Raw genomic sequence first — 27,452 nt, forward strand, 5'->3', positions numbered from 1 at the left:
CCCTTTCAAACAGTGCCATACCTTTGATACTAAGCATTCAAGTATGAGCCTATGGTAGCTATTCTTATTCAAATCACCACGAATATCTAGGAATCAAATTGTTAGGTTAGATGGTAACTATATTTTACATCTTGAGAATTGGGGTTGGAGAGATGGCTCAGTGATGGCACTATGATTTTTGCAAAGGACTTGGGTTAGGTTTCCAGAACCCACATGGTACCTCACAACCATCCCTAACTCAGGTTCTAGGGGATCTAATGTTGTACTCTGAAATCTGTGGGCACCAGGCATGCACATTGTACACAGATACACAAGCAGGCAAAGCACTCATACACATAAAACAAAACCTAGATCTAAAAAAAAAAAAAAAAAAAAACCTGAAAACTTGAGAATTCCAAGAATAGTTTTCTAAGTGACTGCTATTTTACATTTCCATCAACAGTAATGAAGAAGATTCTAGTTTCTACAGATTGGAACTCATACTTGTCTGGTTTTGAATTTGTTATAACCATCTTAGTGAGAGTTTAAGTGATATCCTTGCAGTTGATTTGCATTTAACTCATGACTAGATGTTGAGGTCTTTTCATATGTATATTATCCATTTATACATTGTCTTTAGAGAAATATCTTTTCAAGTTCATTGATTTTTTAAAAAGTGGTTCATTATCTTATTAAAGAGTTATCAGAGTTTTTTATTCTCAGCACAAATCCTTTATCAAATATGTGATTTGCAAGCATGTAGGAGAATTTTATTGATGGTATTATTTGAAGACAAGTGTTTTCAACTCTGATGAAAGCTGTCTTAGGGTTTTTATTGTGATAAAACACCATGGCCAAAAGCATCTTGGGAAGAAAAGGGTTTGTTTTATCTTTCAATTCTCAGGTTCATACCACCACTGAGAGAAGTCAGGGCAGAAACACAAAGTAGGAATCTGGAGGCAAGAAATGAAACAGAGGTCATGAAAGAGTGCTGCTTACTGGCTTGTTCCCCATGGCTTGCTTAGTCTGTTTTCTTATATACCCCAGGACCACATGACCAGAGGGTGGCGCCATCCACAATGGGTTTGGCCCTCTCATATCAATGATTAATTAAGAAAATGCTCCATAAGCTTACCGTAAGCTTTCTTTCTGTTTGTTTTTGTGTTTTTGTTTGTTTGTTTGTTTGTTTGGTTGGTTTTCTTTTTGTTTTATTTTGTTTTGTTTTGTTATGAGACAGAGCTTCTCTGGGTAGCTCTGGCTGTCCTGGAACTCTTGATGTAGACCAGGCTGGCTTTAAACTCAGAGATCCACCTGCCTATGCCTCCTGGGTGCTAGGATCAAAGGTGTGCACCAACACTACCTGGCACTTACAGGCCAATCTCAGGAAGGCATCTTCTTAATCGTGGTTCCCTCCTCTCAGATAACTCTAGCTTATGTCAAGTTGACAAAAACTAACCAGGAAAAAGTCCAATATATATATATATATAAATTTAAAAACATTGATTTAATTTTATATGTATGGATGTTTTATTTGTGTGTGTTTGTCCAGCTGATGCATGTAGTGCTTGCAGAAACCAGAAGAAGACATTGGATTCTCAGGAACTGAAGTTACAGATGATTGTTAGCTGCCATGTGGATACTGGGAGTGGAAGCCTTTGTAAGAACAGCAAGTGATCTTAACCAATGAGTCCTCTCTCCAGACCTATATTATTTTGTTATTGTTGTTTTGAGACTTGGTTTTTCTATATAGCCCAGGATGGCCTTGAACATGTAATCCTCCTGCCTCAGCCTTCATAGTGTTGGAATAAACATGTGCCACCATGCATAGTTTAGTTTTATGTCTAGTACTTTTGGTGTTCTATACAAGAAATAAACCATTGCTTGATCCAAAGTCAAGAGGGTTTTCTTTTAGGGTTTCTAAAAATTTTAGTTTTATAGGTACGTCTGTGATGTATTGTGAGTTGCATTTTTTTTAACTGTTTGAGGCCTTCATAGTGTTGGAATAAACATGTGCCACCATGCATAGTTTAGTTTTATGTCTAGTACTTTTGGTGTTCTATACAAGAAATAAACCATTGCTTGATCCAAAGTCAAGAGGGTTTTCTTTTAGGGTTTCTAAAAATTTTAGTTTTATAGGTACGTCTGTGATGTATTGTGAGTTGCATGTTTTTAAACTGTTTGAGGTCTATCTTCTTTCTATTAGATTCCAGTTGTTTCAGTACATTTATTAAAATGATTATTCTTCCCATTAAATCATTCGAGCATCATTGTTGAATATCTATCTCATTTATCTACATGGTCATCCTGTGAGGACACTATATTATCTTGGTAACTCTAGTGCTATGGTAAGTTTTGAAACAGGGAAGCATGAGTCCTTCAACTTTGTCTTTAAATTTTTTGTTTTAAGTAAAAAAAAATTGTTTTTTTTCCCCCACAGAATCTTGTAACTGTGGATCTGGGATCCCTGTGGAACAAACACAGAGAAGGGCTCTAGGTCTCTAACAGAGATTACAATGAACACTCTATCCTAGCTATAGGTGCTGTTTCTACGCAGCATGTTCTCCAGTATGGAGGCTGTTCACATAGAGAAATAGGATTCAGATGAACTTATCAGACACTTGAGAATCCGCAAATAGTCTTGTTTGACCAAAACCTCTTTGTTAGTCAATTTCTGGTGGTAAAGGTGGTGACAGTGACAAAATCAACACTGTTTTCAAGCATCTCTAAGGGCTCTTTCAAATGTTTCTTAATCTCCAAGTAGTTATTCTCACTTTGTGTACAAAGGTGTTAAGAATTATAGGGAAAGGTGACCATAGAGTCAGGTCATCATGAACTATGGACCACTTGGTGATACCACTGTGAATCTGTGGAAAGCATAGCTTCTGGTCTCCACACTCCTGGGTAGGGCTCTCCTCAGATTAGTTAGTACTTTATGCTGTTGGACTTAGTATGTGATCAGAATTATGGATTTTATAGAGTCTAGATAGTAGACTAAAGGTATAGCATGCAGAGTTCATAGGGCAGGACCTTGCCATATATATGTCCCAGTGTAAAATAAAGGGATCATATGAGAACCCCACACTGCTGACTCCTTTTAGTGATTCTTATTGCTGCAAGAAACTTGCAGACAAAGGAAGAAAAATTGTGTCATGCTGCTTTCAGGATCTTTTATACAAAGTTTTGACATGGGTGTCAGCACTTTGCTGAGCTCTATGATCTGTGTCTACGGGTTATGAGGAAAAGCCTGTGTTTTGCTTTTGTTCTGAAATGCTTCATTGGCTTTGTTACTAATGTTAGATAAGAGCCACACTTTAGGGAGTAGATGAGTTTAAGGTCTTGGTACTTTGCTGTGCAGATGTGGTATCTCAGGTTGACTTAAAACATTAGTTCTTGGGCTAAAGGTGGTGGAGAGTCCCAAAGGGCTGATTTCCAAAATCTTAGGGATGGTGAGGCAGTAGAAGTGCCATACATTGCTTATCTCTCATCCCACAGAACACTAGAGGTTCCTTTTCAGATACATATGCATGACAAGCTAAGGAGCAGAAGAGACCCACAGGAGATGCCTTTAGGGCAGGTAGCTTCTGGGACACCTTTCATAATTTAGACTAAGTACTGTCCTTCAGTTGTCATTGAGCTATGCTCCAGTCACCTCACATGTTTGTATATGACCCTATAACAAATAATTCTGATTGAGCCTCATGAACCAGTCAGTACACAGGCTTCTATAGCATGTTCTCTGGGACATATATTCAGAATCAGAACCCTGAGCCTTTCAGGGTCCAGTTGTCTCCCAGTTCCTTAATGGTACAGTGGAGACACATGATAACCCTTATATGCCAGTTCCCATAAAGAGTACCTAATGGCTGGCACAATTCTTGACTGTTCACTTATGACACCTTCCAAGTATGTATTCTTCCCAATGGTTTCTTCTGCATGGATCCCTTTCTTAGATATCTTATGTTGTTGGTGGCAGTTGCCTAGTGGTTCTTTTGGTACATAAGCACTAGGTTACAGTTCCTGCTATAAGACTCAAGGATGGATATAGATAGATAGATAGATAGATAGATAGATAGATAGATAGATAGATGAGAGAGAGAGAGACAGACAGACATAGAGATGATATATATATTATATATAGAGAGATGTAGATTATATAGATATATCTGTGGGAAAGCATACCTGATACCTGCTCAATAATGACGACCATTAACTTCCCTCTATAGATGAGACCCAGAGACCTTGAATTGTGAGAAAAGTCCTACACCTCATCCCTTTTTGGTCAAATGAAGCTGATCCTCAGTATTTCCATATAGGGAACTCACAGTTCAAAGAGAAGCAGGCTTCTTCTTTTAGGAATCTTCTGTGGTTTAGGATGTGCCCCAGTCTTACAGGACCCCTGTTCCTTTGGAGACTTTGTAGCTTTGGCAGCTACGTCTAATTTATTCTTTGTCTTGGCTCATGAAGGGACTCTGAGCCCTTTAAGGGGATGGAGATATTTTCAAGGAACAAGGTCATGATATAGGGTGACTGGGGCCAGGAGTGGTAGAATTCTGGATAAAAACAGTTTTGGTAATGCATCCCACTAAAAATATAGGGTAGTGGTGGAGAAGATAATATTTATGATAATGTGTACTCAATCTGCCTTCTCCTAGGAGAAGAAAGCAGAATGTAGGAATATTCATTTCCTGTTTTTATTGTTGGTAACTAATGACCTTCCTTTGAAACTGCAGCATAGAAAGCAGGTTGTCATGGAGACAGGGAATGACGTTCAGGGAATAGGTACACAATGAATTTCTTTGTTGTGTCCAGCTGATATATTCAGCCTCTGCTTAGATGTGTGAATTTATGTGAATTATGAGAATTAAATATTAACTGTAGGCATTGCTCTGGAGAGAGGTAAAACCAGGAGGAGAAAATATACTGAAAACAAGTAATGAGTGCTAGTGGGGTGCAGAGTTCCTTGTGAGAGGCCATGTTATCAGAAATGATCAGGCCCACCGGATGGGCTTCACTTTCCTCAGTCAGTGGGTGCTTGAGAAGTTGAAAACATAACATACATTTAACAAAAGCAAATGGACCTGAGCTGCACATTCTTTTGGGATAATAAAAAAATGTAGTTATGATTGAGTTACTCACTCATTGGCCAGTTAGTTTTCAAAATCCCTCAATACCATCTTTGCTTCCAAGTGGGCCTCATATGATCCATACTAGTGCCCAGAATGGAACAGGGTGTCTACACCCAGTGACACATGTGCAAAATAGCCACCAGAGGTGAGGCCATGGTATAGGCCCTCTGCTTCTAAAGAGTAAGGGTCTCCACCTCCCCCTCCCCCTCTCCCTCCTCCTCCCCCTCCTCCCCCTCCCCTTCCCCCTCTTCCTCCCTCCTCCTCCTCCTTCTTTCTTCTTCTTCTTCTTCTTCTTCTTCTTCTTCTTCTTCTTCTTCTTCTTCTTCTTCTTCTCTCTCTCTCTCTCTCTCTCTCTCTCTCTCTCTCTCTCTCTCTCTCTCTCTCTCTCTCCTGGAACACCCATGAGCAGTGAATTTGTTTGTCTTTCAGATAGATTCCAGAGATTGTGCTGTGCTACATTTAAAAGTGTCCTGCATTTTTTTTTCTTTCTCTTCATGTGTCTGCCTAGCTGATATTTGTCAGAATTCCCTTTTCTGAACTTCTATTCTTTTAAATCCTCAGAAAATGAGTTCCGGGGCAAACTTCTGACCCAGAGGTGGACACAGGAAGACAAGACTAGTAGCTGCAGAACTGAGAGACATTTCCTGTGTAGATACAACAAGGTAAGGGCTTGGCCATGGGTCCTTCACAGATGAGATGGGGACCAAGATCACCTAGTCATTTTTTTAGTTAGAGAAAGAAGGATGAATAGATAAAACTCCAGGCAATAGAGGTGACACAGGATCCTTACTTCCCAAGGATACTCTTGGGGATGATCTTGGGGATAGTACCTATCTATGACCCTGGTTTTGGTCACTAACCCTCTAATTCTACAACTTCCTACTGACTTACTCTGTCTGAGACCCACTCTCCAGAGCAGATGACATCAGAGCCGGGAGTCAAAATAGAAAGAAGCATGGGGCATCATACTTGGAGGCCAGATGCCAACCTCTTTAAAAATGTTTTAGATTCACTTATTTTATGTCTATGAATATTTTGCCTGTATGTATGCTTGTGCGTGATGTAAGGGGTCAGAAGAGGGCATTAGGTTCCCTGGAACTGGAATTGCAGATGGTTGTGAGCCACTGAGTGCGAGAAACTGAACCTGGGTTCTCTGAAAGAGCAATAAGTTCTGTTAACCACTGATCCATCTCTCTGGTGTCCAGATGTCAACTTATTATCTGAGATGCTGAAGCTTTGCATTGAGTGTCTCAGTCAACACCTAGGCATTGCATCCAGGATAAGGGACAGCCTAAATATAGATAGAAAAGACCATGAGTTTAAGGCAGAATGACATCTCAGGGTACTTGCATTTTACTATTAGAATATACTATTTCTCCTTCATGTCTGGTGATAGAAATGTATAATTAACAGGTCTATTATGATCACTTTGCTAAGTACTCAGACTCATTTTGATTCTTTATCAGTGTGCTGAGTATGATTAGCACAGTGTCCTATGATAAAATATTATTTATTTCTATTACTGAATTTTTGACCTCTCTCATTTCACTGTACCCAAGCCCAGAGGATTCCCCAAGAGACATGGGTGTTAGATCATATGACCATGAAAGTGGCTCTAAGCCTAATAGTTTCTGTAGTTGCTTGGTACCCTGTCAAAGTGAAGTAGGAAGACTCTGGTTTCTCCACAGACCAGGCACAACATGCTCAGAAGGTTTGAGCTTGCCATGAGCTACATGTGACTGTTCAGAATGCAGGTGCTGGTAATAAGCCTGTGGCTGACACTTGGGCCCTATTAGCAGCACTAAGGCTTTATGACTGTGTCATCTGTAAGCCAATCTGTTTTACTTTGGACGTATCTCTGTGAGCTCAAGGCCAGCCAAGTGGAACTACATAGTGAGTTCCAAGACAGCTATTACATGGTGGCATTTAAAAAGAAAGAAAGAAACAAAAAACTAAGATAAAGAATAGGCCAGCAGAGGAGGGAAGATGTGAATGGACTGATGGGTCAGAACTGAGGGGTAGCATAGGTGATTTCCTTTGACAGAGACTAAGAGAAATAGCATAGGTTAGTGACCTAAGATGGCATGTGGGTAAGATGAGGAGCCAACAGGAAGGACCGTGGAAGTGGCCCACATAATAAGATCAGTGGTATGCTTGCCTTCTGAACTCACTACAGTTCAGGCAGCTGGATAGCTTAGGACCATGTGGGGCTGTTAGAGAAGGCCTATGTTGGTACGTTAGGGGAAACCATGTGCTAGTATGTTAGGCACAGATGGTGAACCTTGAATGCCTTCTGAACCTTAAAGAATAAAACCTTTGGTCCCAAGGCATACACTACTTAGTGGACAATTAGTTATGAAACAAGGATCTCTGGTAAGGACAATTAAACAGAAGTAACTTCAGGGATGGAGGTAACTCTCTTTTTTAGCTGTCTGACTTGATGTTGTTGGATCAACAACCTGGAGAGATACAAACCAGTGACCCTGGAGAGATACAAATTCCATTTATAACTAAGTACACTTGTAATCCCAGCACTTGGAAGGATAAAGTAGGAGGGACAATATAAGTCCTTGGGCTGTATAGCAAGACTATGTCTCAAAGAAGAAACAAAGAAAGAAATTCCCTTTATGAACTTTGAAACAGATATGACTGCTTTACCAGGTAGCCTAATTGGTTATAATTTTTATTTAGGGGTTGGAGTGAGCCCAGATCTGATGTTTAGAACTGTCAAAGATACCCCCATCCTGAGGCATTTTCTGAATAATGTCTCATGGGTAGTGACATTTCTATATCACAGGAAGTGGCAGGTCTACTTACTTGTAAGTAGATTGTATAATTGGTGGAAGAACAGTGAGGGTAATGTCAGACATGTATTAGGATATACCCCAAAGGGGAACAGAACTACCATTGCAAAGACCCAGGAAGTACTATGATGACTCCTAGCGGGATATAGGGGCACGGGCACATGGTTTATAGGAAGTAGAATGTACTTCTAGGGGAACTTTTGCATCCTTCTGTGCCTATGAGCTTACATACAAAAGGAAGGGCAAGCATTAATGGTAATCAGAAAATGGGATAGAGACTCTGATAGTCCTGATTGTAGTTTTTATGGAGGAGAAAGTAAGTCTGGTGCTTGAAGGTTGCTCATGAATCCTAAGTGGAGTGCTCTTTTCCCCAACACAGTGGTAGATTTGGACTTGGGTCTGCACAGGTTACTACTACTGTCAGAACACAAGACAGTTTGTAACCCTTTTGGCTGCCACAAGGAGAGCCCCCCCAAAAGACAAACCATTGTATTTATTTTTTCTCTCAATGGAGTGAATAAGATACTGCCAAGTGAACCAGGGCAAGGGATGACCAATTTTTGCTACATTTTTACCCCATAGCTACTTCAGCTTTTTCCTCTGTGCAGGGAAGACATCCTCCCCCAGGTCTCCAGAGGAAGTGTGTACAAAAACCTTAGTCTTCTGTTAGAACACGGTAATCTACATGATCCTATGGCTTTAAAAACTGTTCTAAATCTATTCTAATATTTTAGCTTTTCTGGTTATTAGAGCACATTTTTCCACCATGAGATACTGTCTCACTAGGTAGCCTTAGCTGGCCTGGAACTTGCTATGTAGACTAGACTAGCTTTGAATTCACAAAGATCAGTCTGCTTCTGCCTGTTTTTAATCCTGCTGAGATTAAAGGTATGTGTCATCACTCCTAGCTAGAGTACATTTTAAGTAAAATAAAACACCAAAGTATCTCCTTCCAATCCAGGGCTAGAATGAATGGCCCATGGTATCAAGAGGCCCAGAATTTCTAATCAAGACTCTGCAGCTATCTGCTCAGCTCTCTCTGATTTATCCCTCCTCCACCAGCACCAGCTTCTAAGATAGTTTTGACTGCCCCACATACTCACTCATTCTTTTCTCCATCTGCTGTGCTTTGCTTGATGTGTCCTGAATAGCTCTCTGCAAGAGGCAGCAGTGAATGACCTCACATTTGTGAAGGTGGGAGCTCTCCTCAGCACAAGATGGGGACCTTTCAGGAAATGAACTGGTTAGGAACAAATAAAGAGATGTGGTCAGAGGAATGGCAGAGGTCTGACCATTGAGTTTGATTTGTCTATCCAAAGGTACTCTTGGCTCCTGGGGATAACTTACCTCAATGCTGAGGTGTCTCTCGTGGATACTCTTAGGTATTCACTTGTCAGATCACTGTTCCTATCCCTAGTCAGGGTTTCAGGGTCGCAGGGATCTGAGGTTATTTATCTTTGTGTTCACTCCTGAACAGCTTCATTGCCTTTCTAGAATGATGTGAAAAACTCCCAAGGCCATGTCACCTCCATTTGGGGTCAAGTTTCAGCACAGATTCTGCCCTTGGATAATCCTTGGATATCAGGCAAGAAGTGGGTAGGAAGCCCATCCATGCTGGAGGGTGTGGGCAATTGGACTCAGATGTCAAAGTAAAGGTCAACAAGAACCAACTGACTTAGGGAATCCCTGGGCCTCTAAGAAACAACTCTTGATTATTATTTCCTCTCCCTGCCCCTTCTTCTTTTTTAAGCCTGTGTGGCTTAGAAATTGCTATATAGACCAGGCTGACCTTGAACTCACAGAACTCTGCTTGCCTCTCCCTTGCCAGTGCTGGGATTAAAGGTGTATGCCACCATGCCTGGCCCCATCGTTTCTTTTTAAAGACCAGCTATTTATTGTTTTGGCTGTATTGAGTTTCTGAGTTTATTTCTCAGACAACCAAAATAGAGCCAAAAGTAATCTTCAGGTTTTGAGGCTTCTTGTTGTATTTGATATTTTGGTTCTTGACTTTGTAAAGGTTTGACACAGGGAGCTCAGTTTGGCAAGTGAGTATGAAAAGGGTCTAGTAATTGTGTTTAAAAAGCCTGAATGACTGGTCTTGCTTTTACTAAAGCAATGCAGAACAGTTCGAGGCAAAAACAAAACAAAATTAAATGAAAACAAAAACAAAAATAAACAAACACCCTCCAGTGAGATTGCTTTTAAGATAGTACCAAGGAATCAAGTTTAGTGCCTGGATAGAGACAGAGTTCTCTCAGGCTAAAGTAATAGATATGGCTGAATACAGTGTTTGTATTTGGAAATTATTTTCTCCAATTTTCCTATACAAGGTAAAACTTGATAAAATGTCAGAACTAAAGTTGTGCTCTATCAGCAGTGTAACATTGATGTTAGAGAAACAGCAGATGTTCCTGGGAAAGATCCCCGATCTCACAGTGGAGCAAGATTATTTGTCTGAACAAAGAGACCCTTTCACCCTCAAGGCAAGAGGCGATTGAGTTAATGTGCAAAACAGTTACTGTTTGTGCTTGGAAGAAATAAAAGGGTTGTTTAAAAAAACAAAAACAAACAAACAAACAAAACAAATTAAGGGAAAATTGAGAAGCACCTCATTGCCTTTGCATCAGTCAGTTGTACCATAGGCAGGGACCATTGATGTATGGAACAGGCAGGAAGTCTTAGGATCTGATGCCAGGCCAATTAGTCAGTGAGTCTGGGCAGTGTTAAGCACAGTGCTTCCCTGAGCATGATGGCCTAATAGTTATACTACTTATAGGTAAGAGGTCTATAGATGCCTTCTGCAGTACTTTGTAGAAGAAAGCATGTGAATTTCTCACACATTTTTTGCCAGATGCCTCTACAGCAGCTACCACTGTCAATTTCAAAAGTGAGAGGAGAATCACCCTTTGGCATTGACTTCACAAGTCATCCAGATCCTATGAGCGCATTTTCATCATACTAAAGAGCCTGGCTTCTCTCCCACAAGTTCAGGAGTTTCCTTCTTAAATCAAAGCTATGCAAACTGAAGAGAACTTCTTGTACATTGAACACTTGATGCAAGTAAATCGGAAAGAGAAGGTGCTCAGGACAATGAATGCCACAGCTGTTAGCTTCATCAATGGGAGCTCACAGTTTGCAAGCAATGCCCATTACACATCCCTGTAACCCTCTCTATTCTCTGCCCTTTGAATAATTTATCCACAGGAAATCCAAATTGCCAAGGCATACTTTAATCTAGCAGAATGCCTGCCAATTTCCTTGGGAAAACTGACACAAAAAGCTATAGATTACATTTCAGCTGAACACAGGCATGGGGCAATCAGATGTATTGTGTGCCCTGCCTCAGAAGGCGTTGTGCACTGGCTCAGTGCAATCGACGTTTGAAGGCTCATAGATGTAATGACGTCCCTTTGACACCTGCTCCTCTCTTTACTTTAAGTGTGAGCCATTGGTCCACGGGGAGCCTCTGCCTTAAAAATAGAAATTATAGTAATTGTCTCTGTTCTATGAGAAGGCTATAATAAACACATGGCTTATGGCATTATGCTCCATACCCTGGAGCTGACAGGTTGCATAAATTACCCCATTTTAATTTTTCTTCTTTAACAAATTATATAGATCACTGTATGCTATACTGCTTCATGGAACAGTTCACTTGTGAATTTCATCTGCCAACTGAGGAATTAATTTTGTTTTGTTTTCCTACTTGGTGAGGTAGAGGGTTGAATTTGCCAGTCTCTTCCTTCTGCAGCATATCCCATTCTCTTACTTCCTCCTTTCCAAACCACTCACACAGAGCTCTGTTGTCCTGGTATAATCCATGGTCTGGGAGAGATGTTGGTTTGCCTCCTATCTCTTCTGACTGTGGAGGCAGGTAGTAAGTCTTAACTAGCCAGTCTTCTGCTTGGGTGTACACCTGCTCCTCTCAGTCCTGTTATCTGTGAGAAGATTGTTTCCCACATCACAGAGTTTGCCAACATCTTATCTGTTCCTTCAGATTTGCCATGGTGACACAAGATGAGGATTCACCTGGGGACCCTCATCCTCAGATGTGCCCTATCTGTGGCTGTCACCTTCATAGTAGCTCTTCTGTGGTTTTTTCAAAGTACATGTTGTGGGCAGCAGCCCTATGGAGGCTTCTCTAGGTGAGTCAAGATTCTAATACACTTGACAGGTCAGAGGCCAGAGGCCAGAGAACACCTCAGTGTTGCTCAAGCAACCAATTTTTACCCACATGACACTAGTATATTAGGAATATTAAAACTTGTGTAGGGTAGGAAGACAATGTCCATGGGAGATAGGCCCTGGACTATATTAAGTGGACCCAGTTTCATCTCCACCAGTTGAATCTATGGTCAGCAATATGCCCTGTACCTCAGTACCTGCCTGATAAGGTAAGCAGTGGGTGTTACTCTTTGTGCCAGGAGCCCCTTTTATTATGGAATACCTATGCACTCGAGGCTTTGTGGGCAGATAGGAAACTGGAGCAGTGTGGGTGGAGTGCTGTGAGACACTAGGAGGTGTGAATAAGATATCATTAAGCCTGGTGGTCTCTCCCCAGCAGAACCCCCACATTCTCCCAACTTGCTTCTTTTGGTCCCATTCTTGTTGTTCACAGATAATCTTCCTGCCATAGCAAAACTTAAGTCAGAAAATGACCCAGTGCTTCTGATGGTTTACGACACAGCAGGTGCTTGCCCTGGGTGGTTCTTAACATTGTGCTTGTTTTACTTTGCAGATGAGCTCAGAAAGTGATGACAAGCGAGCCCGCACACGGTCCAAGACCCTCCGAGGTCAGTGCCAATGCAGTCTGGCCTGGTCCCCATCCTTGGCAGCTGCCCTCTCTAAACTGTTGATGTAATTAAATGCTCAGCTTCCTGGTAGCTTTTGGCCTATACTAGGCATCTGGGACTTTAGGGCTCCTCGATTGTTCCTTGATGCAGTATTTAAGGGTTTCCTGAAGCCCTTTTCAGCTCATACAGATTTGCTTCAGGCTGTATGAGTGTGGGGACAAGTACAGTTCCACAGAGTGGGAGAGCAGAGTTCAGTCAGGAACCTGCTTAATTTAGAAAGGAAAGGTCCCTGGCCTTCGGCCACCACTAGCCTTTGGCCAGTGGCCCCTTTCTTTCCAGAGATTATTGTTGGTGCTCTTGGACATTTTAAGGCTGTTAGGTAGACTTGATAATGGGTGGAAGGGAGAGGATCGGCCCTTTTCACTTTATTAAGACTGGGGCTTACCTGCTTGGTCATCCCCTCACCCCACCCCAACTCTCTCACTTGGAGCTTCCAGTTGGGCTTCACAGAGTATTCAAAAGTTTTGAATATGTAAGCGCTGCCTATTCTGGTTGGACTCCTGCATATCTTGTAGTTAGTGCCCATCATTGTGACCAGCCACATCTTTGCTGGTTCTAGTCTTTGTGCAACTTAATCTGGTAGGTAATATATCCTGCCAAAAGCTGACATCTATCTGCAATTACAGAGAGATAACACCCTGAGCCTGAGGGTAGAGAGATTATCAGGTCTTCTCTGAAAATCTGGGGTGTGTGTGTATGTCTGGTGTAGGGATCCCAGACCAAGCACCTTGTTAAGGGGGCAGCTTACTCTACTGACCTCGGGGGAAGTTCTTATAGGTCAGCAAAGGGTGGGCATCTTGTCCTTGTGAAAGTGTTAGTTATTTTATTAGGTTTATACTTTTAGGGAAATATTCTTCTGAAAGTCTAAGTCCTATGTATATGTATTTTTGTTTTTCCCTATATCTTACCCAGGACCCCCAGAGACCACAGGTGCAGACCTCAGGTAAGAAAGTATTCCTATTTGCATAAGCACTGTTCTCCACCTTCTTGCCCATAATGTAATTTTTATAAAATTTCCCACAAACTCTTGTGTCTGAGGAAACAGCTTTTCTCTGTGACATATCTTGCTGTCTATATCCAACTATGCTCTTTCTCAGCTCAAAATTGGTCACCCTCGAACTGTTCTTCACTAGCATTTGCACTGTCACCATGGTCCCCCAAACCACAACAAGTTGCTTTTGGTGATTTTTGCATACAATGGTGTCTACCTGTTTGCCGTCCACCGTGCCATGTGGGGATGATCTACAGTATGCATGGCTCACATTGGCTGACTACACATAAGCTGTGGTGGGAGCATTTTTATTTTTTGAGACAGAGTGTAGACCACAATGACCCAAAACTCCCAGCAATCTTCCTTTCTCTGCTTCCCAAGTGCTGTGACTAAATGTGTGTGACAACATCTCTCTCTCTCTCTCTTTTTTTTTTTTTTTTTTTTTTTTTGGTTTTTTGAGACAGGGTTTCTCTGTATAGCCCTGGCTGTCCTGGAACTCACTCTGTAGACCAGGCTGGCCTCCAACTCAGAAATCTGCCTGCCGCCTCTGCCTCCCGAGTGCTGGGATTATAGGCGTGCACCACCACGCCAGGCTGACACCATCTCTTGATATGGGATCATTTATATGTCACCAGCACAAGTTCTTTACCTCTCCAAGGGTCTGTTTACCAGGACAGCATAACTCTGATCTGAGAAGCAGACAAGACCTCTTTTTGGGTGGGGCTCACACTGTGGTGTGCCAGAATAGAGACTGTGACTTTTTTTTTTTTTTTGTGATAGGGTTTCTCTGTGTAACCCTGGCTATCCTGGGACTCACTCTGTAGACCAGGCTGGCCTCAAATTCAGAAATCCGCCTGACTCTGCCTCCCAAGTGCTGGGATCAAAGGTGTGTGCCACCACGCCCAGCCTAAGACTGTGACTTACAAAGGGCTTGCTGTTATGGTTTGGGAGAAGAATATTATATATGTGTAAATCATGATATTAGATAAACTCGTTTGAATGCAGCCCTGTTTGTGGGACTCTTCATGGATGATGTATTCAGAATTCCTCACCTTGCAGTACCCTTGGCCCTGGGCTACCCTATAACTTAGGCAAAGCTCTTAAAATGACATTTGTTATCCGGGAGGCTGAAGAATGGTTGTTACAAGATTATCTGAGGAGCTTGAATTGGAATAAGCAAGACTCAGTGAGGCCTCTTGGACATCTTAAAAATTTCCTGTGTCCTGAATTTAACCCTAGCTCTTAGGAGAAATAGATTTAATAGTTTTCCTTCAGCATCCTTGAAGGAACTGATATACACTACAGTTTGTATTTTGATGAAGTTCAGCATCCATTACAGGACCCCAGAGAGGTTTTGCTGAGGCAGGAGTTGGAGGAGGGCTGGGATCAATATCTTAGAGACACATCAGTGGGCTGGTTAGGGTTGCCCTAAATGTATCCTTTTCTTAAATGTATACCTTTCTTCATCTGGGGTCCTTCTCGGTGAGCCATAGCCAGCTCCTGTCAGAGGACAGGTGAGTAAAAGATTCCTATCACCCACATTGGGGAAGGGAGTCAGTCCCTTTAAAGGGGGAGTGGTTAGGTCATGATGCTCTAGCCTGGGATTTGGACTCTTCCCAAAATTAGGTTCTTAGATGCCTGTGGCTTGTCTTTGGACCCTCAGAGCCGCCAAAGTACCTATTGAGAGGTACCCATCAGTCAGTCCTCAGCTCTTTACCTGTTCCATTTGCTTGGGTCTCAGATCCTGGCTTCAGTAACATGAGATCCAAGACCAGATCAAGGGATTCAAAGACTTTGCTTTTGATTGCTGATAAGCATACCCAAACACCTATGTCTGCCTATGAACTCCTATAATTGCCTAAGAGCATGCATGAACACCTATGACTTTATGAGCACATATGGGCACCAAGTGTTAGAGGAAGGGTCACTTTGGCTTTGCTTTTCTCCTATTTTTAGAGAAGACTCAGGAGGCTTGAAAGCCTTGCCAATCACTCACTTATGCCCAACTGTAGGGCATTAGCAGATGATAGTGCACATGAATTTTCAGTGTGCTCTAAGTACTCATATATGCTCATGAGATTCTCACTTGTTCTTTTTGTTTTTGTTTTGTTTCTTGAGGCAGGGTTTCTCTTTGTAGCTCTTACTGTCCTGGGACTCACTCTGTAGACCAGGCTGGTTTGGAACTTGTAGAGATCCACCTGCCTCTGCTTCTCGAGTGCTGAGACTACAGGTATGCACCACCATGCTCTGCTTCTCATGTGTTCTTATAAGTGGGCATTGATGTCAGTTATACTCCTAGATGCTTGGTGTGCTCACAGATTACCCTGGAGGCTCAAGACTGATGTCTGATCTCATTACAGTATCTGAAGCTCTGGCTAGATCTCATGTCACTCTGATGTTTCCGGTTTCTGTGTCTAAGGAGTTTCAGTTTCTGTCCAGACGGCCTTGGCAACTTTATGTACTCAGGCTCAGAGCTGGGTGGGAAGGTACAGGCCCACCTGGCGGGGGACCTTTTCTGTACTTTTCTTTCTTTCTTTCTTTCTTTCTTTTTTTTTGTTTTTTGTTTTTGTTTTTTTTTTTTGAGACAGGGTTTCTCTATGTAGCCCTGGCTGTCCTGGAACTCATTTTGTAGACCAGGCTGGCCTCGAACTCAGAAATCCGCCTGCCTCTACCTCCCGAGTGCTGGGATTAAAGGCGTGCGCCACCATGCCCGGCTTTTCTGTACTTTTCTGAGTTGGGTATCACACTTACTTGGAACAAATGACATGGGGACAGTGCCAGTGTCCCACAGGCCTCCACAGCAGCTGTTGCCTAATTGCCTGATTAAGTGATTAGTTGACTAACTGGGACCTCAGCTTCAAATCCCAGTAACAACGAACTGTTTGTAAAAAGTCTCAAAGCTAGTTCTTGAGAGAGTGAAAGCAAATTTGAGTACAGATTTTACAATAGGCTGTCCGTGGTTAGAAATAATTCTCCATCTGAAAAAGAAATCTGATAAAATACCTTTCTGCTTTTTCCTCCTGGAAACTGTCAGGGGTATCCGAACAAAGGTGGAGTGGCCCTTTCTTAGGTCCCAAAGAGCTGCTCCCTACCTGCCTCCCTTTGCAGATTTTGAGAAGCTGTGCCAAATTTTAGGAGAAAAATAGGAACTCTGGTCCACATCAGCAATTCTGTTAGAAGTGGGTTCTTTGTCTCCACTTTCAGACAGGTTTGGTTCCCCCACAAGGGGCTGAAATCTAATATGCTCTCTCACGCAGCCTCACAGATCATCTTGCTTGTCTACAGTACCATAAATTAGTAGCAGCTTCTTGCATCCATAGAACTCTGAACCGTGATGGACCCTTGACTCTCATACCGCATAGGCGCCCCTATAGCTGTTCTAACCTGAGTAATCCTATGAGCCTTTTGGCTGTGCCGAGTGGTCAGTGTTAGTGCGTCTGTTTGGAAGTTTTTACCGGTTTGGTAATGTGGATGGCTGAAGGTGAGGAACTTCGGAGGGTCTCACTTTCATCCTCTTGTACTTTCCATCTTGGAATGGGGCAGGGGTTGACCTTCTCAGTGCATCCAACCAGTTTTGTACCAGGCAGGATGGGAATCTCTCAGTGCATTGCCTCCGCTGGCTTTCTTTTCTCTGTGGAAGCAGAGAACAACACCAGGCTCTGGGTACTAGAACAGGGTCTCTCCTACAAGCTGTGGTTTTGGCTTGGTCTGCACAGACTCCTTCCATACTTGGTAGAAAGGTAGGACATACTATAGCCCTGGAGGCTGAAGCATCACAGTACGAGCGATGAACATGAAGAAATTCAAACTCTGTGCTCTGGACTTGGGTCAGACAGGCCATGAGACCCCCTTAGAGATGGTACTTGCATCTCAAGCCCCCTAAAATCTGGTGAAATGTCTGCTGTGGAAAAATGAACCTACCCAGTAAATGCCTTAACCTTGTACAGATCTCCAATTAAACACATTCATAAAGTTGTAACTAGCTATTCATTTGTTTAAATGGGCTGGATTATTTCATGACTTTTTAGCAAACTGACAGAGTCCATCTTAAGATGAGCCATTGGAGACCCTCTTTTGCTCTTTAGGGTGTGACCCAGGTTCTGATGCCTAAGGTGCTCTCTCCTGCTTTTTCCTCCAGTTGTCCTACCCCAGGATGTACTGGTTCAGGACATGTGCGGGGCAAGTACTCCAGACATCGAAGGTATGAGGCCTGCCAATACTCTTAAAGACTCCCAGGAAGGAGGTTTGGGGTTCTCTTCTCAGATATGTTTTCTTTTGTGGATTAAAACCTTTCTGTTTGACTATGACTGCTGAGGCCAAGCTGGCCTATCCCTTCTAAGGCCTAGTGTCTTCCCACTGGTCTGTGTTCCTGTGGTGCCTGGTGCCTTCACTAAGGTGAGCCTGGCCATGAATGTGCCACAAGAGGTGGTAGATTACATGTTCTTGGCACCTTTGCTTTTCCAGAAGGACTATTTTGAGTCTTAGGTATATTTGTATGGCATAGCTTTTTAAAACAATTTTTAAATTTAATTAATTAATTAATTTATTTTGGTATGGTATAACTTTAAGTAGACCTCGTACATATGAGAGCTACATGTAAGCTACAACTGTCAGCATAGTCATTCCCTGTGGTCAGTTAGGTTTTCTAGGGGACTGGAGTGTCAAATTCTTGGGTGGGTATAGGTGTGGAGATCTGAGGGAGGAGAAGAAAAGGGCCAGTAAGGGAGGAAGTAGGCTGAGATAAGCTTGGGGTGATGTGGGATGGTGGTTTGGTCTAAGGATCCACTTAGAGAGTAGCAATCTAGGCCAGTGGGGCCTGAATCCTCATTCTATATGTAGACTTGGCTCACTGTAATGCAATTTAAAATACAATCAGAAACTTTTAGATGTATGTAATTAGATGTTAGCACTTGAAGCTTCCATCTGAGAATGGCTACAGAAGGAGAGACTCTTAGAATGGCCTCCTGGGTTTCTCAGGGAACTGGCCTGGCTCTTGGCACCATCCATCTTCCCTTTCAGCTTACAGAGTTGCCCTCTGGCCAAGAAGAGAAAACTGGAGGATGCTGAGACTGAGCACCTGGTATCCAAGAGGAAGTCACACCCTCTGAGGCTGGCTCTGGATGAGGGTTACCGCATGGACAGTGATGGCAGTGAGGATGCTGAAGTGAAGGACGTCTCTGTTTCAGATGAATCAGAAGGACCCCTGGAGGAGGCTGAGGCTGAGATGTCAGGACAGGAGGAGATTCATCACCCACAGACAGCTGAAGGTACTATTTTGCTCTTTCTCCTTTGAATAAAGGCTGCTTAGTGTAGCCCTGGAGAATTGCAGCCTGTGAGGGGGATGGGGGAGCTCGGTTCAGTGCAGAAAGCTGTCTTGAGAACAAGGAATGTCTTGTCCTGACATGTGCAGCTTCCTGGAAAAGGGGTCTGCCCAGGATTGGGAGGGGGTGCTACTATAGAGTGTGTGAACACTGTGTGCAGGGTAGAGATGGGAAAATGGATCTGGACTTGCATCTTGCAATCACTCCCATGCACTCTCAAAAGTTTGATTCTGAGGCAAGGCTCCATGTGTGTGAGAAATAAAGACAAATAATGCCTGTTGTGCCTCTGTCCGTGTGATGCTCTTAGACAGAGCCCATCCTTCCTGGCCCATGAGAGTTGACTGGGCTGGATCTACTTTGTTCTCAGACACCAAGAGCAGGTACTGATGAAATACCTCACTTCAGGGTGAATCAGGACTCTGAAGGTGGGCTGCTCATAGAAGCCAAGAGAGGAAAGAAGGCATCTGAGAGTCTGCTGACTTCCCAACTTTCTGGGATCAGCTGACTTTAAATGGTTGAGGTAGAGTTTTACCATATTTTTGAAGCAATCTATGTTGAGCCCTCACTGATTTCCTTCTTGGGACTAAAGGGAATGCATGGTCCATGGAATAAAGCAAGTTTGTGTTCCATGTAGAAAAAAATCTATGACTTACCTGCCTCTTGGGATATTATATCGTAGGGCTAGCTCCTACTGTTGCTAAGAACACTGATTCATGAGTTCTACAGGATGAGCATGTAGTAAGATCTGTTACTATGTTTAGAAGTTTTAAATTCGTGTTCTGTCAAAATATAAGTGATTTTCAATTATAAAATGACTTTTCATTTGATTTTTTTCTTTACGTTCCACTGTATAAAATGCAGATCTATCTGCTTTGAGAAAATAAATGATGGATGGAATAGGAATAAGAACTGAAAAATATCAAAGTAATCTAGCTAAAATTGATTCCTTCTTGGTTTTTGAATCCAGGCAGAAGGCTGACAGGATGGCTTACAGTTCATTTCCATATTTTCTAAGCTACAGTGCTGAGAGTGGGCAGGTGGGGATAGGTGGAGAGTTGGCTACTGTTGGGAGCAGAGACCTGGAAACATTCCCCCATGCTCTCTTCAAGGCCCCGTTGTTTCTTGTTTTATGCAGGAAAAAGCCTCATCAAGCCCCATTTTGACTCCAACCCCACAAGCAGCCCTTCTGGCTTCTCCAAGAGCAGCTACAGTAGCTACCAGGGGATCATTGCAACTTCCCTCCTAAATCTGGGCCAAATTGCTGAAGAGGCCCTTGTGAAGGAGGATTCCGTCTCAGTAGCTAAGTTGAGCCCCACTGTTGTTCATCAGCTTCAGGATGAGGCTGCAATGGGGGTCAACAGTGACGAGGGTGAAAAGGACCTCTTTATACAGCCAGAAGATGTGGAGGAGGTCATTGAAGTCACAAGTGAACGTTCCCAGGAGCCATGCCCCCAGTCTCTGAAGGATATGGTTAGTGAAGAGTCAAGTAAGCAGAAAGGAGTCCTAGGTCATGAGGAGGAGGGAGAGGAGGAGGAAGAAGATGAAGAAGAAGAGGATGAGGAGGAGGAGGAGGAGGGAGAGGAAGGAGAAGAAGAAGAGGAGGAGGAGGAGGAAGAAGAGGAGGAGGAAGATGAAGAGGAAGAGGAGGAGGAGGAGGAAGCAGCTCCAAATGTTATCTTTGGGGAAGACACCTCCCATACCTCTGTCCAGAAGGCGTCTCCTGAGTTCCGAGGCCCAGAGCTATCTAGTCCTAAACCTGAGTACTCAGTCATCGTGGAGGTTCGCTCTGATGATGACAAGGATGAGGATTCACGCTCCCAGAAGTCAGCAGTCACAGATGAATCAGAAATGTATGACATGATGACCCGTGGGAATTTAGGCCTTCTGGAACAGGCCATTGCCCTGAAGGCTGAGCAGGTGCGAGCGGTCTGTGAGTCTGGCTGTCCACCTGCTGAGCAGGGCCATCTGGGCCCAGGAGAGCCAGGGAAAATGGCAAAGCCCCTGGACGTGGTGAGGAAGAGCTGCTACAGCAAAGGTAGGCTAAAGTGGCCTGCTCTGATCACCCATCACTCTGATCACCCATTAATAGGGACAACCTCTACTGAGAGTGCAGATAGAGGCTGGGGAGAAACATCGCTCATAGCTTATAACCCCTTATAGACTGGAATGGGAGGAAAACTGAAAAGCACTTGAGGATAATAATCTCAGAACTTGGGTCAAAAATTGAGGACATGGACTCATACTGTTTTATGTATTGTGATCTGTAGAGAGCTGAGATATGTGAGAGGAGGCTAGGTAGGGGAGAGGAAGGAAAGCAGGAGGGCAGATAACCCAGTTACTATGTCACTTGGTCATAATCCTGTCACCCTGGCCTAAACCTGTAGCAGAGATTGTCCAGTGACAGATCCTGACATTTGATGACTTCAACCCTTGAAAACTGTTTTTAAGGCCATATTTAATCATCCTCAGCACTTTCTCCATAGAGTTGTGACCTCCAAGCTGATTTGAGTCATCTCTCTCTTGCTCCTCTGGATTTATGGGCAGAATCAGCTAGCTTCACTGAGTAGCTTATGTCTAGAAGAGGACAGGAAGACTGGGCTAGTGTAAGGGATCTGGTCTGGATTGATATAGGAGAGAGGCTGGACACTGAAGTCAGATTTTTTTTTAATACTCAATGAAAGCTTTAATATGAACAAACAACTAAAACTCAACAAATGCCTGGAGAAATCAGTTAAGGAGGAAACAAAAGAAAAGAGAGAGAGAGAGAGAGAGAGAGAGAGAGAGAGAGAGAGAGAGAGAGAGAGGGAGAGGGAGAGGGAGAGGGAGAGGGAGAGGGAGGGAGAGAGAGAGAGAGAGAGAGAGAGAGAGAGAGAGAGAGAGAGAGAAAATCAAGAATATGGATTATATAAGCAGATGAAAGCTTTAAATATATAGCCTTTAGTTATTCTCAGAGCAAATGTGATATGAGACACAATGCAAGTTACAAGGTCAAAATTAAAAATTCAGTTAGTTTGAATAAAAATAACCCCAGAGACTCATAGATTTAAATGTTTGGTGACCAGGGAGTGTTACTATTAGCAGTGTGAACTTTTTTTATTATTAGATATTTTCTTTATTTACATTTCAAATGCTATCCCAAAAGTTCCCTATACCCTTCCCCCACCCTGCTCCCCTACACACCCATTCCCACTTCTTAGCCTTGGCATTCCCCTGAACTGGGGCATATAAAGTTTGCAAGACCAAGGGGCCTCTTCCCAGTGATGGCCAACTAGGCCACCTTCTGCTACATTTGCAGCTAGAGACACGAGCTCTGGGGGTACTGGTTAGTTCATATTGTTGTTCCACCTATCGGGTTGCAGACCCCTTCAGCTCCTTGGGTACTTTCTCTAGCTCCTCCATTGGGGGCCCTGTGTTCCATCCAATAGATGACTGTGAACATCCACTTCTGTACTGAAATCAGATCTAAGGATGGACTTTGAACAAATGTTATGGCCATAGCTATAGCACGGACACCAAATTTGTAGAGCAGGCTGGCCATGTGACGCTTGCAATCTGCTCTTTTCAAGTGTCTCCTTGCCTCAGAGCAGGTGCACAGAGCGTCTTCCCAGGAGAGTCATCACCACAATGCAAGAAGGCCAGTCCTTAGATAGGCCAGCTTTGAATTGCCCTGGGTTTCCCTAGGCCTGATACCTCTACTCTAAGATCAGGGAGCTGTCCTGACTTCAGTCTTCTCTTTCCCTGTCCCAGGCAAAACTTTCTTCTCTGGGTCAAACTCTGGGCCCTTTTTCAGCCTGTTTCCAGAAAGGGTTGGATGGTGCTAGGGAGGAAAAAGTAAAGATGTGTGTGTGTGTGTGTGTGTGTGTGTGTGTGTGTGTGTGTGTGTGAGAGAGAGAGAGAGAGAGAGAGAGAGAGAGAGAGAGAGAGCTTGGACACTGAAGTCAGGAACTAAGAAGGTAGGGAATATGTATGTGGGGAGTCCTGGGAGGTACATGTGGGTCATGGGAAGACATAAGAAAATTATAGGAGTAAGAATTCAGCAGAAGTTTGGTGAGACATGAGGACACACTTTTTGAGAATACTCATGACTGTGAAGTAAGATCAGAGGACAGATTGATTGGGAACATGTTTTCTGGGTGAAGACTTGGAGGGTGGCTCTTGAGATGATACCCTTAAGGTTAAGTCAGACTAGGGTAACCATTTGACGGTGTGTACATTGAAGGCGAGACAGATTTAGAATAGGTACAGGAGCTTGAGTTTGTCAGACTTTGGGTTTGAAGATTTTGATGGGACACTGAATGCTTGATATCAACAAGCCTAGGTATTTGAAGAACTTTCACCTTTGGATAAATGTTAGGGGCCAGGTGCAATTCAGGTTTAGAAGTACAGGATACTAGACAGTATCTTTAGGCTATAAGAACACACATTTTGACATGTGGAGGGACAGACAGCAAGACTTTGGGGGCTCAGGCAGGTATTTGGTACAGATATGAGTCCCTTAGCATATCACCACTTGCTTGGATTGGTAGAAATCTGACTCCCTATACATTTGAACTTGGAGAGACTGAGCAGGCCTTCTTCCCTCTGCTGAATTTCTGAGCTTGGCTCTGGCATGGCCTATCAAAAAGAAGTTTCTCTGAGACATCATGAGGACCCCCATTTTCTTCTGATTGCCACACTTAGTAGTCAACATGTACTTATAGAGGTGAGGTTGGCAACTGAAATTTGGAGTTTAATTTTCTGCTCAGGTATTTATTAAGGATATAGATTTAGATAAGTCATATAATCTGTGTCTCCCTCATTTTATCAAGTCTCAAGGACACCTTTTCTCAAGGGTATTGATAGATACTTTACCTGCAAGGCTTACACAGTGCCTACACTCCAGCTACTGTCCATCCTCCTATATGGGGTGGAAAGAACATTCCCTGGGCTTTGGAGCAGCTTTTCTGGAGTTGCTTCACTTTCAGCTTCTGCCTTTCTTGGATCAGTAAAAGTGGAGACAGGAACTGTTCCTACCTCTCCCTTCCCAGTCTCCTAGCTTTGCATAATATGTCCTATGTGTTTTATTTAGATCCTTCCAGGGTGGAGAAGCGTGAAATCAAGTGTCCGACACCTGGCTGTGATGGCACTGGCCATGTTACTGGATTGTACCCTCATCACCGCAGCCTGTCTGGCTGTCCCCACAAGGATAGAATCCCTCCAGAGAGTGAGTAGCTTCATGTAGGGTTATCCCAAAGATTAAAGTTTAGAGTTTTGTGGTATAAGGTGAGGGGCAGTCTTTTTTTTTTTTTTTTTTTTTTTGGTTTTTGGTTTTTGGGTTTTTTTGGGTTTTGGTTTTTGGTTTTTGGTTTTTGGTTTTTGGTTTTTGGTTTTTGGTTTTTGGTTTTTGGTTTTTGGTTTTTGGTTTTTGGTTTTTGGTTTTTCGAGATAGGGTTTCTCTGTATAGCCCTAGCTGTCCTGGAACTCACTTTGTAGACCAGGCAGAGGACAGTCTTTTGAAGTGTCCACCTATAGATACCAGCCTAAGTCAAATACAAACTGTGGGAATGGAAGTCTGTATTCACTGAACTGGACAGGTGGAGGCCGTGACAGAGTTGCCTCTTTGTTTGAAAAGCTGAAGATTGGATGTCTGTTATCATTCTTAGACTAGAGGCAGAAATTATGAAAATGAAGCTCAGAGACAGTCTAGTTTCTTCTGTGGGAGGCAGGGTCCAAGTGGACATGCTTGACTGAGTTCATTAGGCTCTGAGTGCCATGCACTCTGCTTACACAGCTGCAGCCTTTGTACAGGACTCCCAACCTTCCTTGGGCCATTCTCCATTGTAGCCATGCCTGGTCTCATTACTTGTTCTCTCTGCTTCTCTTACAGTCTTGGCCATGCATGAAAATGTACTGAAGTGCCCTACTCCTGGCTGCACGGGCCAAGGCCATGTGAACAGCAACCGCAATACTCACAGAAGGTAGTGAATTAAGCTGGGGCATGGTAGGAAATTAGGGCTGGGCCTGTAGTATATGTCTCTGCCTGGGCCTTGAGCCTTTATCTGGAATAGGTTCTGGACAGACATATAGCTCCCTGCTTTGGCAGGTGTCAGCTGAAGGGCTGGCCATTCTCTGGTGTTTCTGCAAGTACCCTGTGAACTAAGGTGATCATGTGAGAAATCTGATACTGCTGTGATGAGAGAAAGTAGAGAGTTTGTGTTTTCAGAAAACCTCTGCATAGTAGCTCTTGCTCACGGGTGGAAGGAAAAACCTGGATGTGGATAGGAATGTCTAGAGTTACTCTGAGTGGGTGATGAGATCAAATGGACATGGGGATTCCAGGCTACTGGACAGATTTATTTGTTGGCTCATCTTATCCAAGAAGGGACCATACCCCACCAAGAGTGTTATAAGCTTGACAGGATCTGTCTGGGCCATTGTAGTTATGTGCTTTGGAAAGAATACCTAGGCTTTAGAGGTCAGTTTGTTAGAAAAGAGGCTGGATTCCCTATTGATGTGCTGTCCCAGGAGCTGGTAGCTGAGCTCATAGTAGATCCTGAGGAGGGCTAGTGTACTCCAAAGGCAGTACCCAAGTTGTGGTCTGAACATAGCCTTTGGTTTGCCTGAGTTATCCAGTCCGGGCATTTGAAAGGGGAGAGATGGGAGAAGAGGGAGAAGAAGGCTGAATCTGACAGCTATCCATGTAGAAGAATCCTTTGTTCACAGTTTGTAGAGCTTTAGAGTATATTTCATTTTCTGTGAATTATCCCAAATAGAATTGGCCTGAGAAATTTGTTCTCTGTGGTTGAGGACAGAGATGGAGGAACAATCTGTCTTGTGGGGATGACAGGTGTGTTACTGACCCTGGGCTTTCTACACCTAGAACTCTTGTATCTGAAATGGTGTTGCTCCCAGGACCACATATTTGGCAAGCTGGGACAGACATACCTTGGAGAAAAGGCTCAGATGTCTCTCCTTTTCTTTCCTCTAGTTTATCTGGATGTCCCATTGCTGCTGCTGAAAAATTAGCCAAATCTCATGAGAAGCAGCAATTGCAGACAGGAGATCCTCCCAAAAATAACTCCAATTCAGATCGGATCCTCAGGTAGGTGAGATTAGAAGTACTTTCCAAATATCTTCAGGGACTTCAGTGTTATGGCTGTGTGGTATGAATATGCTTCTTGGCACACAAGACACTTACACTCAAAGCGCCTCATCCAAGGTGCAAACAGCTGCCTATCCTTAGCCACAGTGTATTCTGCCCTTCTTTCTCCTAAGACATCTGATACAGTCAGGAAAATTATTCAGTCTTAGTGTGTAGAGATAGTAGACTACACTAGTTGAGGACCTCACTATACAGGGAGCACCTAGTTGTTCTTATGTCTCCCACATCAGGATGGATTCTATTCTGGGGCAGAGGAAAGGAAGGCAGAGGAAAGAAGGGCAGAGGACTTGCTCCTCTGAGTGCTGCCTCCTGTGGGTACTAAGCATTGGAGACAACAGCAGGCATAGGTACCTGTAGGGATATGCATGTCTGCATGCTCTGTATATATGTACACCCATATGAATAAGTTTACAAATGTGTTCTAATGCATGTGCATGCATGGTATCATTGAGGGGCCTTCTGACAGAACAACCAGGACAAATTTGCCTAGTGCCTCTCCATACAGGTAACCTTGGAAAGTGAGTGTTATAAATAAGGCCAGAAGTTTGGGCTCATGTTCCTGGATGGCCTGCCTTAAAAGATTTATTTGAGGTGAACTATAGTCTCCTTCTGGGGTTGGAGGTTCATTCAAGTCACTGACTGAGAGTATAATGTCACTTTTGATCTTCACTCAGTATACACAGTTCTTCATTTTCCTGAGAATATAGAACTCACAACTCCTTCTCCCTGGTTCTTAGACTCCTGTTCCATGTTTCTCTTCTCACATGCAGTGTGGGAGACAAGACCATGTACTCAGTAAAGCCAACCACTGGCTGACATGGCACTATTGCCTCTTTATAGGACCCCTGATCACCACCTTCCTTTTTGGCTACTTTCCTTGGAAGTGCTATACCCTGGTCATTTCCTGGCCAACTCCAAAGGGACTCTAAATAGGTGCGTTACCACAAAACACAGCTTAGGGATATAGGGACTTATTTTCCTGTTCTGTGGAGTACTTGTGTTCCATTCATGGACACCTTTGACTTTGTGGGTCCCAGGTAGCATAGTTGTCCATCTTATTTGTTCTTCCTTCCAGCTTCTTGTCAGTTGTTTGTTGATCCTTTCGCCAATAAATGACACCAATGTAGAGGTCAAGTTAAATGTCTCCTTGAGGGTATCAGATAGTCTTGCTCTTGCAGCTTCCCCAGGAGTTGCTGAGCATAGTGCCCAGCCTAGGACTTCATTCCACCATAGAGCC

At 43.3% G+C, this 27,452-nt stretch overlaps 1 protein-coding gene across 13 annotated transcripts in view; it reads left to right on the plus strand.

Moving 5' to 3' along the window:
• Myt1 (myelin transcription factor 1) overlaps positions 1 to 27,452 on the plus strand; it is a 64,444-nt gene that overhangs the window by 13,543 nt on the left and 23,449 nt on the right. For 7 of the 13 annotated variants that reach the window (XR_375392.4, NM_001171615.1, NM_008665.4 and 4 more), the window contains exons 2-10: positions 5,667 to 5,767; positions 12,648 to 12,702; positions 13,675 to 13,705; positions 17,892 to 17,954; positions 18,773 to 19,020; positions 20,210 to 21,109; positions 24,143 to 24,277; positions 24,941 to 25,031; positions 26,042 to 26,155. Coding sequence is in view for 11 of the 13 variants with exons in the window: in NM_001171615.1 (NP_001165086.1) it covers positions 5,667 to 5,767; positions 12,648 to 12,702; positions 13,675 to 13,705; positions 17,892 to 17,954; positions 18,773 to 19,020; positions 20,210 to 21,109; positions 24,143 to 24,277; positions 24,941 to 25,031; positions 26,042 to 26,155 (1,738 nt within the window). In the remaining 2 variants the exon portion in view is untranslated. Of the gene's footprint in view, positions 1 to 5,666; positions 5,768 to 12,647; positions 12,703 to 13,674; positions 13,706 to 14,176; positions 15,268 to 15,875; positions 15,984 to 17,891; positions 17,955 to 18,772; positions 19,021 to 19,432; positions 21,110 to 24,142; positions 24,278 to 24,940; positions 25,032 to 26,041; positions 26,156 to 27,452 lie in introns of those variants that run through there. The other 6 variants (NM_001171616.1, XM_006500579.4, XM_017316169.2 and 3 more) reach the window with 5 other exon arrangements.

The sequence above is a fragment of the Mus musculus genome, chromosome 2 (assembly GCF_000001635.26).
Source record: "Mus musculus strain C57BL/6J chromosome 2, GRCm38.p6 C57BL/6J".
NCBI lineage: Eukaryota > Metazoa > Chordata > Mammalia > Rodentia > Muridae > Mus > Mus musculus.